The 15,473-nt window shown below is 51.5% G+C and overlaps 1 protein-coding gene across 2 annotated transcripts in view; it reads right to left on the bottom strand.

Annotated features, from left to right (window-relative positions):
• The window catches only part of FAM135B (family with sequence similarity 135 member B), a 281,275-nt gene that overhangs the window by 180,477 nt on the left and 85,325 nt on the right, over window positions 1-15,473 (bottom strand). For both annotated transcript variants that reach the window (XM_039232988.1, XM_039232987.1), the window contains exon 2: window positions 4,332-4,427. In XM_039232988.1, the coding sequence (XP_039088919.1) occupies window positions 4,332-4,408 (77 nt within the window). In that variant the 5' untranslated portion in view covers window positions 4,409-4,427. The remainder of the gene's footprint in view (window positions 1-4,331; window positions 4,428-15,473) is intronic.

Raw genomic sequence — 15,473 nt, 5'->3', positions numbered from 1 at the left:
TCAGTCGCGGCCATCGAGTGTTTGCTGGTAAAGTAACTACATCTCACGGTGAGCACGGCCCCTGCAGGATTCAGAGTGGGGAAATCCTTAGCGATTACATACCACGGACCACACTTGTCAGGGGCCCCTCTGGCAGGTCCAGAATCCTGGCTGGCACCACGTCTAGCCTGTCCGTGACTCCCTGCAGCCTGGGCTCAGGGGACTGGGGACTCACCTTCAAGGTCTCATTGCTGATGGGGCCCTAGAGATCTTAGCACCCACTCCATCCCTGTAAGAGGTCTGACTGCCTTCATCCAAATGATGTCCCAGCCTGTCCATGGCCATAGCTGCTAGGAGGCCGACCCTGAAGCATGTCCAGTCCCCAGATAATGCCCTCATCCACATCAACGCCTCAATACCACACAGTGCCAGCACGAGGAGCCGGAAGACATCTGTGAGAGCCCTTGTCCCACTAGACAGTGGTCACCAAGTGCCAGTGATTTCATACAGTAAAAACGTCTTCAAGCATGCAACCCCACCATATGTGTATTTATTTACAATGACATACACGTACAGTTGTATACTCCTATGCGGTGTGCATTATAAGGACAGAGAAAGGTCTTTGAAAAGATGAGAAAGTGATGTAATAATCCATGTTTTAAAAATTAATTACCTCTCATATTAAAGGAACACATGACCTTTTTGCTCTTACTAAAACTATACATATTACAGTGATTCTACGTTCTGGTTTTAATTCAGCCTAATTAAATATTACACTTTGGTGGTGAGCGTGGGGCTACCCAAAATGTCTCCCCAAAACACAAGGATCTAGAGGGTCTTAGGCTTGCTGAGTGACTCATGGTTTCCACACTTGTCCTGAAACCCCCTTAACCAACTGCACGGGGCCCTCTTCGGGTTCTGGATGCTTCCCTTGAAATGTCTTGCTAATGGAGATTATTTCATACAAGACCCCATCAATACCGGAAGGCCCAGAGTGCAATCAGCACAAGGTGCATTGTGAATAATTATGGTGACAAACCCATGTATCAAATCATTGTTTTAAATAAGTTCAAATTTCTCAGTCTACTTATTTTGGAATCTGATCAGCCTGTCATCCCTCCTCCGTGTGTGCAAACAGGCTTGTGCAAGAAACGACCAGCGTGATTCTGTCACTCCTGCTGCTTGCTATGCTTTCATCTTTCATACTACCTTCAATTCATGACTGCCTTGCAGTATTTGTTTTGAAGCCACTTGCTATTCTGTGAGGGTTGGTGCAGGTAAAGGTAGAGAACAATTTAGAGGTGTGGGGAACTGCCCAGTCACAAACTGCAGTATTTTGCACTGTGAGGGTGATGTCTTCAGCTCCTAGGTGGCTGGGGGACAACCTTCTTTTATTTGATGCTGGAGTTACTAAGCGGGATTCATGACTGTGCCGTGTGGACACACTGAACTTTCCGTGGCAGTCTGGATTCTAATCATTGATGAAGCTTGAGTGCTCTCTTATTTTTGGTTAAAACAATCATAAGCAGAAGTTTTAGTATTTTCTCCCCACATCTTGATGGCTGTTTTGTGCAGCCCCGGGGAGAGGGCAGCCCACTTTGGAGACCAGGCTTAGTTATCAGAAAACAAGCAATTCGGCCCCAGATCCCCCACTCTGCTAGGTTAGAGCTGTGTCCTGCTCCGCTACCTGTCGGTCAAAAAAAGATAGTATCATTCATCCTCTGGTTGGTTATGAGGATTCAGGAGATGATAAATAGAAGTGTCTGACGCTATGATAGACACATGACATTGTCAAAATGCTTCCTTTCTTGTAAATGTAGAATCTGAAAAGCAGAGCAGAAAGAGGTACCATAGGAGCTCCAAGAAGCAGTAACTAAGCCAGGGCCCAGGAGATCTAGCCCCAAGCCCAGACTCTTCTTGTTTCACCATACAACCTCTGATCAGGTGATGGGGCAGGCCGATGGTGGTGAGCTGATGCACGGAGCTTTGTTTCCTCCAAATCCAGCTCCAGAAGCCCTACGCACCCCTGTCCCCGGAACATAGCTGGTCCCACAATCATTCCTTTTTCCACTCACCATCTGATTCAGGTCACCTGCCGACATGGCTCGGCCACCCAATTTCACCTCATGCAAGAAGGAACCATAACAATTTCAGTCTCCTTTTGAACCTGGGCACTAACCTGGGGTGACAAGATCATCAGAGTGTGCACAGTTCCATCCACTTCCATCAAGAGACCGTCTCTATTTCTCCACCCTAAATCCAGACTGTTCTTGCACTTGGCTTTAGCCTCCAGAAGGCCATGGAAACCACCCTGAGCAGGGCTGAGGAGCTGGCAGGAGGCTGTGTGTCTTCTCACGCCTGCTCGGAGGACTCACTTGCCAGGTAGACAAGCCTGGCTTGCCTATTGCCTCAGCATTTGGATTTTCCACTTGGCAAGACAAATAACGAAAATCCTTTCCTCGTTAATCCAAAATGCCCTACAACCTCCTCCCACTTGGTAGAACCTTCCCAACCGGAACCCGGCTCAAATCGCTTGCCCTCCCTCGGAGTCAGGAGCTAACTTGAAAGCTGTTGTTTTAAGCCACTAAGGTTGAAGGTGGTTGGTTACACAGCAAAAACAAACCATTAGAGGGAACCGCTGAAAAGCACAAAGTTGACCAAAAATCAAAATGGCTGCACTCATGCTTCAGCAAAGGTTGATTTCTAAAGTAACCTTTTCCTCTCTTCCGCAAGCCTCCCCTCCTCCCTTCTTTGGTTTCAGGAACTTGGTACCAACCCTGAAAAAGACCATGGGCTACAGAGGCTGGCAGCACATACTTCATTCCCACTGAAACCGGCTAGATCCTGTATCTCCCTATAAAACGCCCCAGCCCCATCTTCCGGGAAGACCTGTGGTTTTGTGAGGGCCGTAGCCTGCCTCAGCCTCCTTTGCCCAGCAAAGCAATAAAGCTATTGTTCCTCTTTATCCCAAACTCTCTTCGAGTTATATTTTGGCTCCAAAGCTCGGAGTGGTTTTCCACAACATAGATGCCTGCTGATTGGCTCTGTTAACTTGAACATATCACAAACTTGGTTTCTATGAACTTAGGCTTCCTTGTCTGCAACCCAGGGAAAGTAGTAGCTGTCACTGTGAGTATCCAGTCCTGGTCTGGGTCTGGATGTTTTACGTAAGCATTCCACCTCATTAGTATTTACAGTGACCTAAGAGGTAAATCTATTGTGATGACCTAATGAGGTCATATGTGTAAAACACCAAAATCAGAGTACATCCTCAAACACTGCAAGCAACTACATTCTCATCCTGTATTTAAAGAGGGCAACATATACTTTCAGTTTTTGAGAGATGGCGGCACAGGTTTTATGATATGCAATCTGGGGGAGACAGCCCAGAGACATGCTGGTCATACAGACACCTTTATTATCTGAGCAAGCTTCGTTTCCCATAAATTCACTTTCCACTCAAACTGACTAGTGTATGCAATGGAAAGAGAAACTCAGAAGACGGAAGACAGAGGGAAGTGCAGGAGGGAGGGAGACATTCGCACTCTCAGGTCTCGTCAATAAATGGGTGATGTTCAACCGCACTCAACATTTGGATTTTACACTTGACAGGAAAAATAATAAAAATCCTTTCCTCATGAATCTAAATGCCCTACAACCTGTCCTCATCACCTCTGTTTCCTGCCAGGAAGAATACACACACACACACACACACACACACACACACACACACACAGGGCCCTGGGCGCTCAGTCAGTTAAGTGTCCGACTTCAGCTCAGGTCATGATCTCATGGTCTATGAGTTCAAAACCTGTGTTGGGCTCCAGGCTGACAGCTCGGAGCCTGGAGCCTGCTTCAGATTTGGTGTCTCTGCCCCTGCTCCATTCGTACTCTGTCTTTCTCTGTCTCTCAAAAATGAATAAATGTTTAAAAAAAAATTAAACACACACACATGACCCTGAACAACAGTGGGATCCTGGACACCCACCCACCTCCACACAGTCAAGAATCATGTAGGACTTCTGACTTTCCAAAAACGTAACTACTAATTGCCTACTGTTGACCAGAAGCCTTACTGATAACTGATAACATAGCCAAATACACATATTCTGTATGTTATATGTATGATACACTATATTCTTGCACTAAAGTAAGCTAGAAGAAAAAAATGTTATTAAGAAAATGATAGAGAAATGGCTTTCACAGGACTCTACCGCATTTAAAAACCCATGTACTGTGGACCTGCACAGTTCAAACGCGTGTGGTTCAAGGGTCAACTGTATAATGCGCGGGCGTGCACGCGCGCACACACACACACACACACACACATAGAAACAGTGATGCATACTTACCCTCTCTGAAAGAGATCCACATTATAAAATTTATGTAGCTCTACAGAAAACTCAACCGTTCCTTGTACTTCAGACATGATCTTTTTGGTGCATTACCTGAAAAACAAGAGAGAAATTAACAGCTTGAGATCACGTCAGCCAAACACAGAGAGCCTGGGCTTCCGCAAGGGGAACCCGAGCATCTGACCCATGGGGAGCACAGCGTACCCACTGGATGTCATCGCCCAGATGTCCTTTTATGGGAAAAGACACCGAGAGAGGAAGACACCCTTAATGTCACTCAGCTCACACCTGGAAGACTTGAAGACTTGAACCCAGTTACCCTAACCCTAAAGTGGGCTAGTCTACCGCCCTTGGTTATCTGTCGGTGCCATGGAGGCAACAGCATCTCAGTGACGAGCACGTGGCTCACGGCCAATGGAGATACAATCCCAGCTCTTCCGCTCTCTGCCTGTGTCCCTGAACTCCTCATCTGTAACGTGAGCCCTGATAACGGCACGAAGCTCACAGCCGATGGACAGATTAAATGAGTCTACCACACAGAGCACGCTGCACACGTCCTGACATGCGTAATGATTAATAACAGTAACTGAAAACGACTTTATCGTTGTTGGTAGAAATCCCATCTCTACGTGCTGAGGCGCCTGGGGCGGCAAGGACAGATGCGCTGTCTACCAAGCACGGGAGGCAGAGAGAGCGGGCGCCGTCGCCAAGCAGATGCTGAACCCGACTTGACAGAATGTTAATTTTCCAAGCGAGGAGATGGTAGAGCCAAACACAAGAGCGCTGGGTGGGGAAGACGGAGGGAACACAATTAAAATAGCCCAAGTCCTGGTTTCCCATGGGGAGACTCAAGGCAGGCCGAATTTTCTGAGGATATGAAGTCATCCAGACACCAGTGATTCGCATGAAGGGAGAGAAAGTGGCTTTTATGGAGCACCCACTGTATTCTTGATGCGCATAAAGTATTTTATGTAAGTTGCCTGATTTTCTCCAAGGAGAATTTTGTGATAAAGGTTCGTGCCCCATGATGCAGAGGCGGAAGCGGATGAGAGGCTCTCATCTGAAGTCATGTTCCTCATCCAGAATGCTCAAGAAGTGTGTACTTTGGAAGGTGTCCTCACGTTCTCCAAGCCTCAGTTTGCCACCATGTGTAATGGGGTAATAACAAGCGAGCTGGAAGAGTCTGCCAAGGACAGGAGGTCATCGCTTACAGTGAGCAGAGCAGGTCTTCGGGGAACCAGCAGGTTGTCCCTGGGCGGCAGCTGACATGATCTTGGGGCGGGGGAGAGTGAGCGAGAGGGAGGAGGGAAGCTAAGAGGGTCTCTCTAAGCAGACACCTGGGTCTCCTTTCAAAGCCCCTCTTCCTTCAGCTCCCCAGACGCCTCGATGGCCAGACCACCATGGCTGTAGTTCAGAGCCCGACCTCGCTGTAGCCAGTGGGGTCACGCCAGGCCAGCCCCCAAGAATAAGAGCGGAAGAGATTAACGTGACCTTAACTCTGCGTCTCAGCTCGGGCCCAGGTGCCGTGCAGGGAGCCATTTCTGAAGATGTAGAATCCCATTTACCCAATGAAAACATGGCAGATTTGAGAGCACAACCTCTATAAATCCTGCAACATGGAACTTCAAGCTGCTGAGCCCAGCTCGAAAGGCCTGGCTCACAAAATGTGCTGAAAACCCATCTCCCTAATGGGAGAGCCCCCAGGGTGCGCACCTGAGCCAGCCAAGGTCAGCATCCCACCACTCAATGTTAAAGTCAAAGTGCTTCCAGTAAGAGCTGGAGAGAGGGCCAGCAAAGAAAGCCACTCTGCACTTAATTCATTATCACACGAAACCCAGGGACAGCTCGCCTGCGTCCTGGTCCTACGCTCCTCTCAATCCTTCAAATGCCGCGGAGCCAGCAAAGACATCTGACTCCTGCGTGTGGTTACCAGGGTCAATAATTCCTGACCTTCCCTGATCCCTGACTCTGGGAGGGCGCTACAGAGTAAGGAGCAGGGGAGAGCAAGAGCGGCACACACACCATCATTCAAGCCTACTGCACCCCAAACACCAGGCTCCTTTCATGCGCTCCGCAAGAGGTCTCCGCCGCGGCCAGTGCTGGCCCCTGCCACTCCGGAGGCGGGACAGTCACACACAACTGCACCGAGCCAGGAGCCTGAACTTGGTGGCTCTCCACCTCTGGCCTTGGCTGGCGGAACGGCTGGGACAGTGCTTTCCTGGGGAATTAATATTTAGACAAAAAAAATATTTGATGCATGGAGATTATCACATAAAATGCTGTTTTCCCCTCGGAAGAGGCGCCCTCAATCCTACTGTTCAGGATTAACTAATAAGCTAGAGCTGATCAGTTAATTGCAAACACAGCTTGTAGGTGGAAAGGTGCCTGTTCCTTTTGAAGACCATGTGATTCGTTATAACCAAATACCCAGTTAATCAAGGAGGAAGATGAGCTCACATTTAAAAGACCAGTTTTAGGGGCACCTGGGGGGCTCAGGCGGTTAAGCAGCATAGTCTGTGAGTTCAAGCCCCTCATTGGGCTCTGTGCTGGCAGCATGGAACCTGCTTAGGATTCTCTCTACCCTCTGTCTCTGCCCCTCCCTCACTTGCTCTCTCTCTCTCTCTCTCTCTCAAAAAAAAACAAAAAAAACAAAAAAAAAACACAACTTAGGGGTGGGTACCTGCTCAGGTCATGATCTCATAGTTCATGGGTTCAAGCCCCACATTGGGCTCTGTGCTGACAGCTCAGGGCCTGGAGCCTGCTTCAGATTCTGTGTCTCCCTCTCTCTTTCTGCCTCTCCCTGCTTGTGCGCTCCCTCCCTCAAAAATAAACAAACATTTAAAAAAACTAAAATAAAAATAAAATATCAGGAATGAAAAAGGCTTTCACCATAGGTCCTACAGATATTAAAGGAACAATATAGGGGCACCTGGGTGGCTCAGTCGGTTAAGCATCCAACTTCGACCTTGGTCATGATCTCACAGTTCGTGAGTTAGAGCCTCGCGTCAGGCTCTGTGCTGACAGCTTGGAGCTTGGAGCCTCCTTTGGATTCTATGTCTCCCTCTCTCTCTCTCTTTGCCCCTCCCCTGCTCATGCTCTGTCTCTTTCTTTCTCTCAAAAATAAATAAACATTAAAAAAAAAACTTAAAATACCAGTCTTACAGTATAAAGATTCCTCAAAAAATTAAAAATACCATCTGATCAAATAATTCCACTATTGGGTATTTACCGCCCCCCCCAAAAATGAAAACACTAATTCAAAAGGATACATGCGCCCCTATGTCTACTGCAGCATTACTGACAACAGTCAGGATCTGGAAGCAGCACTGGTGTCCACTGAGAGACGAGTGGAGAAAGAGGAGGTGGTGAACATATACAGTGGAATATTACTGAGCCATAAAAAGAATCCTGCCATTTGTGACAACAGGGATGGAGCTACAGAGAAGGAGAGTGTGAGCAGGGCAGGGGCAGAGAGAGAATCTCAAGCAGGCTCTGCACCGACGGCATGGAGCCCAACATGGGACTCTATCTCGCGAACTGTGAGACCGTGACCTGAGCTGAAATCAATAGCTGGATGCTTAACTGACTGAGCCACCCGGGAGCTAGTGCCTGGTCATGAGCCCAATTCCTGTTTGAGATTCTCTCCCTCCTCTCTTTCTGCCCCTGCCCTGCTCGTTGGTTCTCTCCCTCTCTCTCTCTCCCTTTCTCCCTCCCTTCCTCTCTCTTTAAAATATAAACTTTAAAAAACTAAACCAAAATAAAATATCAGGAATGAAAAAAGCTTTCACCATAGATCCTACAGACATTAAAGGAACAATATAGGGGCACCTGGGTGGCTCAGTCAGTTAAGCTTCCAACTCTCAATTTTGGCTCAGGTCATGATCTCATGGTTTGTGAGTCTGAGCCCCACATCGGGCTTTGAGCTGACAGTGAGGAGCCTTCTTGGGATTCTCTCTCTCTCTCTCTCTCTCTCTCTCCCCTTCCCTCCTACTAAAAAAAATAAAATAAAATATAGGTCAGATTTCATTTTAAAAATTCCACATTGGGCAGGAAGATGCCAGCTCTATGGGTGAATATGCCACACAACAACAACAGTGTTTATAAATATACGAATGGCTCGGAGAGCAGTCACTACAATACCCTAACTGCCCACACAGCAGAATTTACTGACTTCTCAAAATAGAAAGTGTGTGGATTCTTAGCGGGTGTACTATTTATCTACTGCTGTGTAACAAAGGAGCCTAATTTTACAGGTGCACACAGCACACACGTGATGCACACTCAAACCGCTCCACATTCACATTACACTCATACACCCAGTACACACTCAGACACAAGCACGCACACACACACCTATTTTTTTTTTAATTTTTAAAAAGGATCTTTATTTACTTTTTGAGAGAGAGAGATAGAGTACAAGTAGGAGAGGGGCAGAAAGAGAGGGAGACACAGAATCTGGAGCAGGACCCAGGCTCTGAGCTGTCAGCACAGAGCCCCACATGGGGCTCAAACCCACAAACCATGAGATCATGACCTAAGCTAAAGTTGGAACCTCAACTGACTGAGCCACCCAGCCGCCCCACTGTTAACTTTATTACAGAAGGCAGAATCAGGGGAGAGAGTGGAAATAGCATGCAGTGGAATGACCATCCCCTTGGGTTTGCATTCATTCAGAACAATGTTTACTGAGCACACCTGAAGTCCTGCCCTTTCTGGGAGACTTCTCACCCCACGTCTCTCCCAGCTGGGGATGGGCCTCTCTTGTGAAGCAATGAACTTCCCATTACGGAGGGTGTCCACGCAAAAGAGGGGGCCCCACTGCTCAGGGATTCCTGGCCCCTGCATTGTGTTTAAGTGACAATTACATTCTCTCTCAGCCTCAATGTTCTGGGACCCAGTAATCCCCAGGCCGATCATGTTTAGCTTAGATTAACAAGAACAAGTTATAAGATTCAGAGCTTCGACGTCACAGAGGAACCATTTCCACCTGCTGCAGTGTTACCCACTACGCAGGTTATGTGGCCTCTCAGAGCCTGGATTTCCAGATCTGTACTTCAAGGAAAAGCCACACAAGAGAATGATATGCAATCGTAACTAATGAAAGGGATTTCTGTAAAGTATTAAACTTCATAAAGTGCCAGCAGGGTCTTATTAAAGTAATGAGGAAACACAATTTTGGAAAATTAAGCATGTGACTTACTCTTCCTTGAGGGTAGAGAAACTCAAGGCCCTTGGACATAGGAGTCCTGTCTATCTGCATCTTTCTGAATACTCCACAGCTCACACAGTGGCCAATTCACCGCAGAGGTTCACAAGTACATGTGGAATTAATGAATAGAGGGACAGCATCAGAAAACAGAGCTGTAGCCAGAGTGTGAATATGGAAAGGAGGCAGAATTCAACAAGGAAAGCAAAGCAACACAAAACACAACCTGTACCATGAAGAAGTGTGAGTACAGGCGTCAATTACAGGGGGAGACAGCATGTTCCTTGTGATTAGAGAAACCTAATGAGGCTGAGGGAGCACATCCAGAAACATCCAGCACTGAGGACTGGCACCAGGTTCTGAGAATGAGGCCTGACCAGTGCAGCGTCAGGCGTCAGGGAAGAAGACATTGAGGATGAGGGCAGTGCGTTATCCTAATCTCTCCATCCACAGCATGGCTGGCAGCACACTGTGGGTTGTCCAGCTTTCCTCAACATTTGGGGCAAGGACTGTCCCCAAAAGAACACATAACACCTAGGAAACACAAAAGCAGATTCTTGGGTCCTACAGCCCAGTCTCCTAACGAGACTCAGAAGGGGATGCGGGAACACTCGTGCTGAAGTGTGGACCCAATGCACCTGCCTCTCATGCCGGGTCTGATGGGAAAACCACCCGTGTAGCCAATCCCTGAACCAGAGACCAGAGAAATGCATCTGCTGTCCATGCATGTGACCTCAGACGGGCAAGAAAGCACCTCTGGGAATAAATATTGGGTGCTTCTCTTTCAGAAATCAAGCCCCACTTCTTACAGAGCTTCATGAAGTGGTCTGGATATGTAAACTGCCACGTAGAAAGCAGGAATTCTGGGTGGCCTCTGGAACGAGGCCTTCATGGCAGTGCGTGTGCATGTTTGCATGCTCACATGCGGGGGTGTGTGTGTGTGTGTGTGTGTGTGAGATCATCAGGTCTGAGGATAAACGAGACAGGAAACAGACATCTGTACTATAGTTTATTGCACGTGACCACACTCGGCAAGCCTCAGTTTCCTCCTCTGCAAATCTGAGATAATAAATCTTTACCCCCAGGGGCACCTGGGTGGCTCAGTCAGTTAAGCAACTGACTCTTGATTTCAGCTCAGGTCACAATCTCACAGTTGTGAGATCAAGCCCTGAGTCAGGCTCTGTGCTGACAATGCAGAACCTGCTTGGGATTTTCTCTCTCTTTCTCTGTCCCTTCCCTGCCTGTGCACGCTCACTCTCAAAATAAATAAACTTTAAAATATATATATATTTAGGGGCGCCTGGGTGGCTCAGTTGCTTAAGCACCCGACTTTGGCTCAGATCATGATCTCACGGTTTATGGGTTTGAGCCCCGCGTCGGGCTCTGTGCTGATAGCTCAGAGCCTGGAGCTGCTTCAGATTCTGTGTCTCCCTCTCTCTCTGCCCCTCCCCCATTCACACTGTCTCTCTTAAAAATAAACATTAAAAAATTTCATAATAAAAATTTACATTACATTATTACATTTAATAAATCTTTACCCCCAGGGGTAACACAGAAGGTTGACAACAAATATTAGTCCCAACCCTCGGAGGACACCTAAAGCTGAAGTCACCAAGAATAACTGCTCATAACTGTTCATAACTGTATGAATGCTGCATCTCAAACTTGCTTTTCCCTTCATTATCAGACTTCACTGAGATTCTCCTGCGTTTGCTTCCCTCCAGTTGTAAGCCACTGCTGTCCGGAACGGTATATTCGAAGACACGCAAAACTCACAGTGTGGGTGGGAGAGAATCCTGTTTCTCTCTTCCAAAACCGTGGCCCGCGGCTCTCCGCCCTGGTAATGGGGCCAGGAGACACAGGCCTCTCCACTCCTTAGGCTGGAGGCGTGAGGAGTGACCCCAAGGCTGTAGCAGGGTGCCCACCACCCACCCGGTCGTCGCGTGCTGGCATCCAGGTGTCAGCTTTCAGTCCTCTCTCCCCCTTACCCCTGCTGTGGTATGAATCTGTCCCCTAAAATCCATGTGTTGAAACCTCACCCCCAAAGTGAAGGTGTTAGAAGATGGACCTCTGGGAGGCGAGTAGATCATGGGGTAGAGCCACCCGGGATGGGATCGGTGCCGTATTAGTGACCCCAGACGGCTCCCCTCCCCTTCCCCCACATGAGCACACAAGGGAGATCAGGGCCTCGTCAGGCCTCGCTGCCCCCTGGCCTCTGACTTCCAGCCTCCTGAACCACGGGAAACACATTTCATTCTTTTTCTCTTAATTTTGTTAAAGTTTATTTTTATTTATTTATTTTTTTATTTTATTTCTTAGAGAGAGAGGCAGTGTGAACAGGGGAGGGTCAGAAAGAGAGGGAGACACAGCATCCGAAACTGAGCTGTCAGCCCAGAGCCGGTGCGGGGCTCGAACCCACGAACCGTGAGAGCATGACCTGAGCCAAAAACAAGAGCGAGGCCCTGAACCGAGTGAGCCACCCGGCGCCCCGGGACACACATTTCCGGGACGCACACGCCGCCCAGGCTGGGGTTTTGCTCGAGCCCCTGCAGTGGCCGAAGACGCCCCCAGAGATGGTTCCGACCTTGTTAGCTCCTCGGTCCACCCCTCCCTCCACCTCCAGCCGTCACCGCGGCTGTCCGGGTCACCACCCCTTCACCGGGCTGTCCCCGCCCCGCCGGTGTCCCGGCCGGGCCCCTCCGGGCTCGGTCTCCCCCAGCCGGCAGCTCGTATTCCCCTTCCGCCTTCAGCGCTGCCGGCACAAAGTCAAAAGTCCACTCACGGGACCCAGACCCGAAGCCCGCGGCCGCCGCCTCTGTTCTAGAAGCTCCCCGGTCCCGGCGGCCTGCTCCGCATCCACTAACGGGGAGTAACTGCTTTTTCCCTGCGATGTTTCTAAAACGTTTCGGAGGTTATCTGCATCTTTCCCTACACGTGTTCGGCCGTTCTCGGTGGCCTCTGAGGACATCTGTGAGACTACGTGTCCCGCCCGCCCCGGGACCCACAGTCCCGCCTTCCGCGGCTTCCATTACCTGCGGCACCGCAGCGCGGACGCGGATGGTTCTCGCCGCGGCCCCGGCTCCGCCCCCCGGCGCAGTGGTCCTGGCTCCGCCCCTCCTGGTGCAGCGACCCCGGCTCCGCCCCCCGGCGCAGTGGCCCCGGCTCCGCCCCCCCCCCGGCGCAGTGTCCCCGGCTCCGCCCTCTCCGGCGCAGTGGCCCCGGCTCCGCCCTCTCCGGCGCAGTGGTCCTGGCTCCGCCCCCCAGCGCAGTGGTCCTGGCTCCGCCCCTCCTGGTGCAGCGACCCTGGCTCCGCCCCCCAGCGCAGTGTCCCCGGCTCCGCCTCCCCGGTGCAGTGGCCCCGGCTCCGCCCCCCCGGCGCAGTGGCCCTAGCCCCGCCCCTCCTGGTGCAGTGACCCTGGCTCCGCCCCCAGCGCAGTGGCCCTAGCCCCGCCCCTCCTGGTGCAGCGACCCTGGCTCCGCCCCCCCGGCGCAGCGGTCCTGGCTCCGCCCCTCCGGTGCAGCGACCCTGGCTCCGCCCCCCAGCGCAGTGGTCCTGGCTCCGCCCCCCGGCGCAGTGGTCCTGGCTCCGCCCCTCCTGGTGCAGCGACCCTGGCTCCTCCCCCCCTGGTGCAGTGTCCCTGGCTCCGCCCCCGCGCAGTGGCCCCGGCTCCGCCCCCCCGGCGCAGTGGCCCCGGCTCCACCCTCCCCGGCGCAGTGGCCCCGGCTCCGCCCCCCCCCCCGAGCGGTCCTGGCTCCGCCCCTCCGGTGCAGCGACCCTGGCTCCGCCCCCCAGCGCAGTGGTCCCGGCTCCGCCCCTCCCCCGCGCAGTGGCCCCGGCTCCGCCCCCTCCCCCGCGCAGTGGCCCCGGCTCTGTCCCAGCGCCCCTGTCATCCTTTTGGCTCCATCTCGTCACACAGGCCTTTATCACCTCCCGTCGTCACAAGAAGACACAAGAAACCGTGCGACGCTTTGAGAGCGAGACGCGCTCCCGTACTTTAATCACGGTATTGCCGTGATTGATTTTGTCACCAGTCACTGTCGTGAACCTCGCACTGCGCCTGGTGTGTAAACCGAACTGGACCCGGGGCGCCGACAGGGGAAAGCACCGCGTCCGCAGCGTCTGCACCGTCGAGGGACGCGGCGCCCCGGGCTCTGCTGCGAAGGCGGATGCGCCTGTGACCTGGGCAAACACCGGGAGTCCACGGCCTCATCAGAGGCGGCCGGGACACAAATCCTGTTACAAACACGTCTTCCTTGAGTACGTTTTTTTTTTTTTCTTCTTTTGAAACATCAATCTTGCACACGGGTGGCCTTTGAAAGATTAAGTGAAAAAAAGTGTGTGGCTCTTCACACGCATCAGCATACACTTTATGAAAAGCTGATGCTGCTCCGACGATGATGAATCTTTTTATATCTTTTATAATTATACGTGACAGCGTGGTAAGTGGAGCGGGTCGGGGAAAGGGGCCTCTCATGGAACAGACAGCAGCGAGGGCAGAGGAGGGACGCCAGAGCAAGGCCCAGGAAGCGGGTCCCTGGGCTCTCGGTCACCTGGAGCCGCCCATCCCCCGCCAGATGCCCATCCCCCAGGCAATGACTCCAGACAGGCCTTCTTCTGAGGCAGGAACTCCAGTTTTCTGCCTGGCACGATCCCTGCTTACGTGTTCCAGAAAAATGATCCCCTTAAGCGCGAAAACCAGCATTTTGTCGGCAAAGGGGGAGGGTCACTGAGGAGGCAGGCTTCTGTCCTGCTGTGAGAGTATCTCATCGGCATGAGATCCACACCGCGGGGCCTCACCTCTGCATGGGAACTTAGACAACTCATGTGAAATCTCTGAGCCTGAGTGGTCACATCTGCAAGATGGGCCAACACGGTCTTCTCAGAGCGGCTGCTGGGGAACAAAGGTGGACCATCTCACGGAGACTCGCATTCCTTCAACACACTGGGATCAAGTGCATGAACTACTCAGGGCACCAGGTGCACAGAGCCAACCGAGCCACGGCCCTTAGGGCCTCTGAAGACACAGCCCAGGAAGGGGAAAGCCAGGTCTTAACCTTGCTCCACGCGGATAAGTGCCATGATGTAAAGACGCAAGAGCAGTCATGACCCACATGGGACACTCTGCCCGGACCTGGTCACATCAGAGGACCCAGAGCTCAACCCTCAATGGCTGTACAGCCTCAGGCAAGAACTTAATCCACTGTGCCTCAATTTCCCCAAATGGAAATCGCTTCGGAGCCTGGCCTGTGATGTTTGGTAAGTACAAGCTGTTATGATAATGAAGAAACCCTTTAGAAAAATGTTACGGACATGGCAGGAGAGAAATGATGAGCCCCTTGCACGGATGAGTTAGCGACCCCCACGGGCTGTGAGCTTCCCCAGGGTCTCCCAGCCTTCGGGAGGCAGAGGCAAGGCCAGACGCCCCACCTCTGACTCTCACACATCACAGCAAATGCAGCCCCAGCCAGCTTCTTCCCTTCAGTGTAGAAACCAAAATGGACCGTACGTGTTTATTTTTTTCATGTCTCAAGACAGTGCAAACAGAAACAGCCCACGCACTGCGGAGCTCCTGACATCCTCAAGGTCCCGTGCCCCTCTTTAGCGGCGTCTTGAAATGCAGGCGTGACGGCACACAAGGTTTCACAACCACGTAAAAGGCTGACGGACAAGCTCAGGCAGAGGCCCCTAAAGAGCAAACACAAGGAAGCGCCATCACCTGCCACCACCATTCACCCACGCTAAGGCGTGAAGCTCTGGGCCAGGGGGGAAGGGCCGCGGCCCTCGCCCAGGAGTGGAGCCTGCGGCCACAGTGGATGGAGGTCCCCCTCTCCCTCCACCTGCTGAAATGCATGCACCTTATTGGACCCCTGCGCGGGCGGACACCTATGCGTAACCTGTCCTCCTGGACGGCTCACCTGTCACCTCCGCCTGA

The sequence above is a fragment of the Hyaena hyaena genome, unplaced genomic scaffold (assembly GCF_003009895.1).
Source record: "Hyaena hyaena isolate Hyena2069 unplaced genomic scaffold, ASM300989v1 scaffold_69, whole genome shotgun sequence".
In the NCBI taxonomy this organism is placed as follows: Eukaryota; Metazoa; Chordata; class Mammalia; order Carnivora; family Hyaenidae; genus Hyaena; species Hyaena hyaena.
This window is presented reverse-complemented; position numbering and strand designations above follow the sequence as displayed.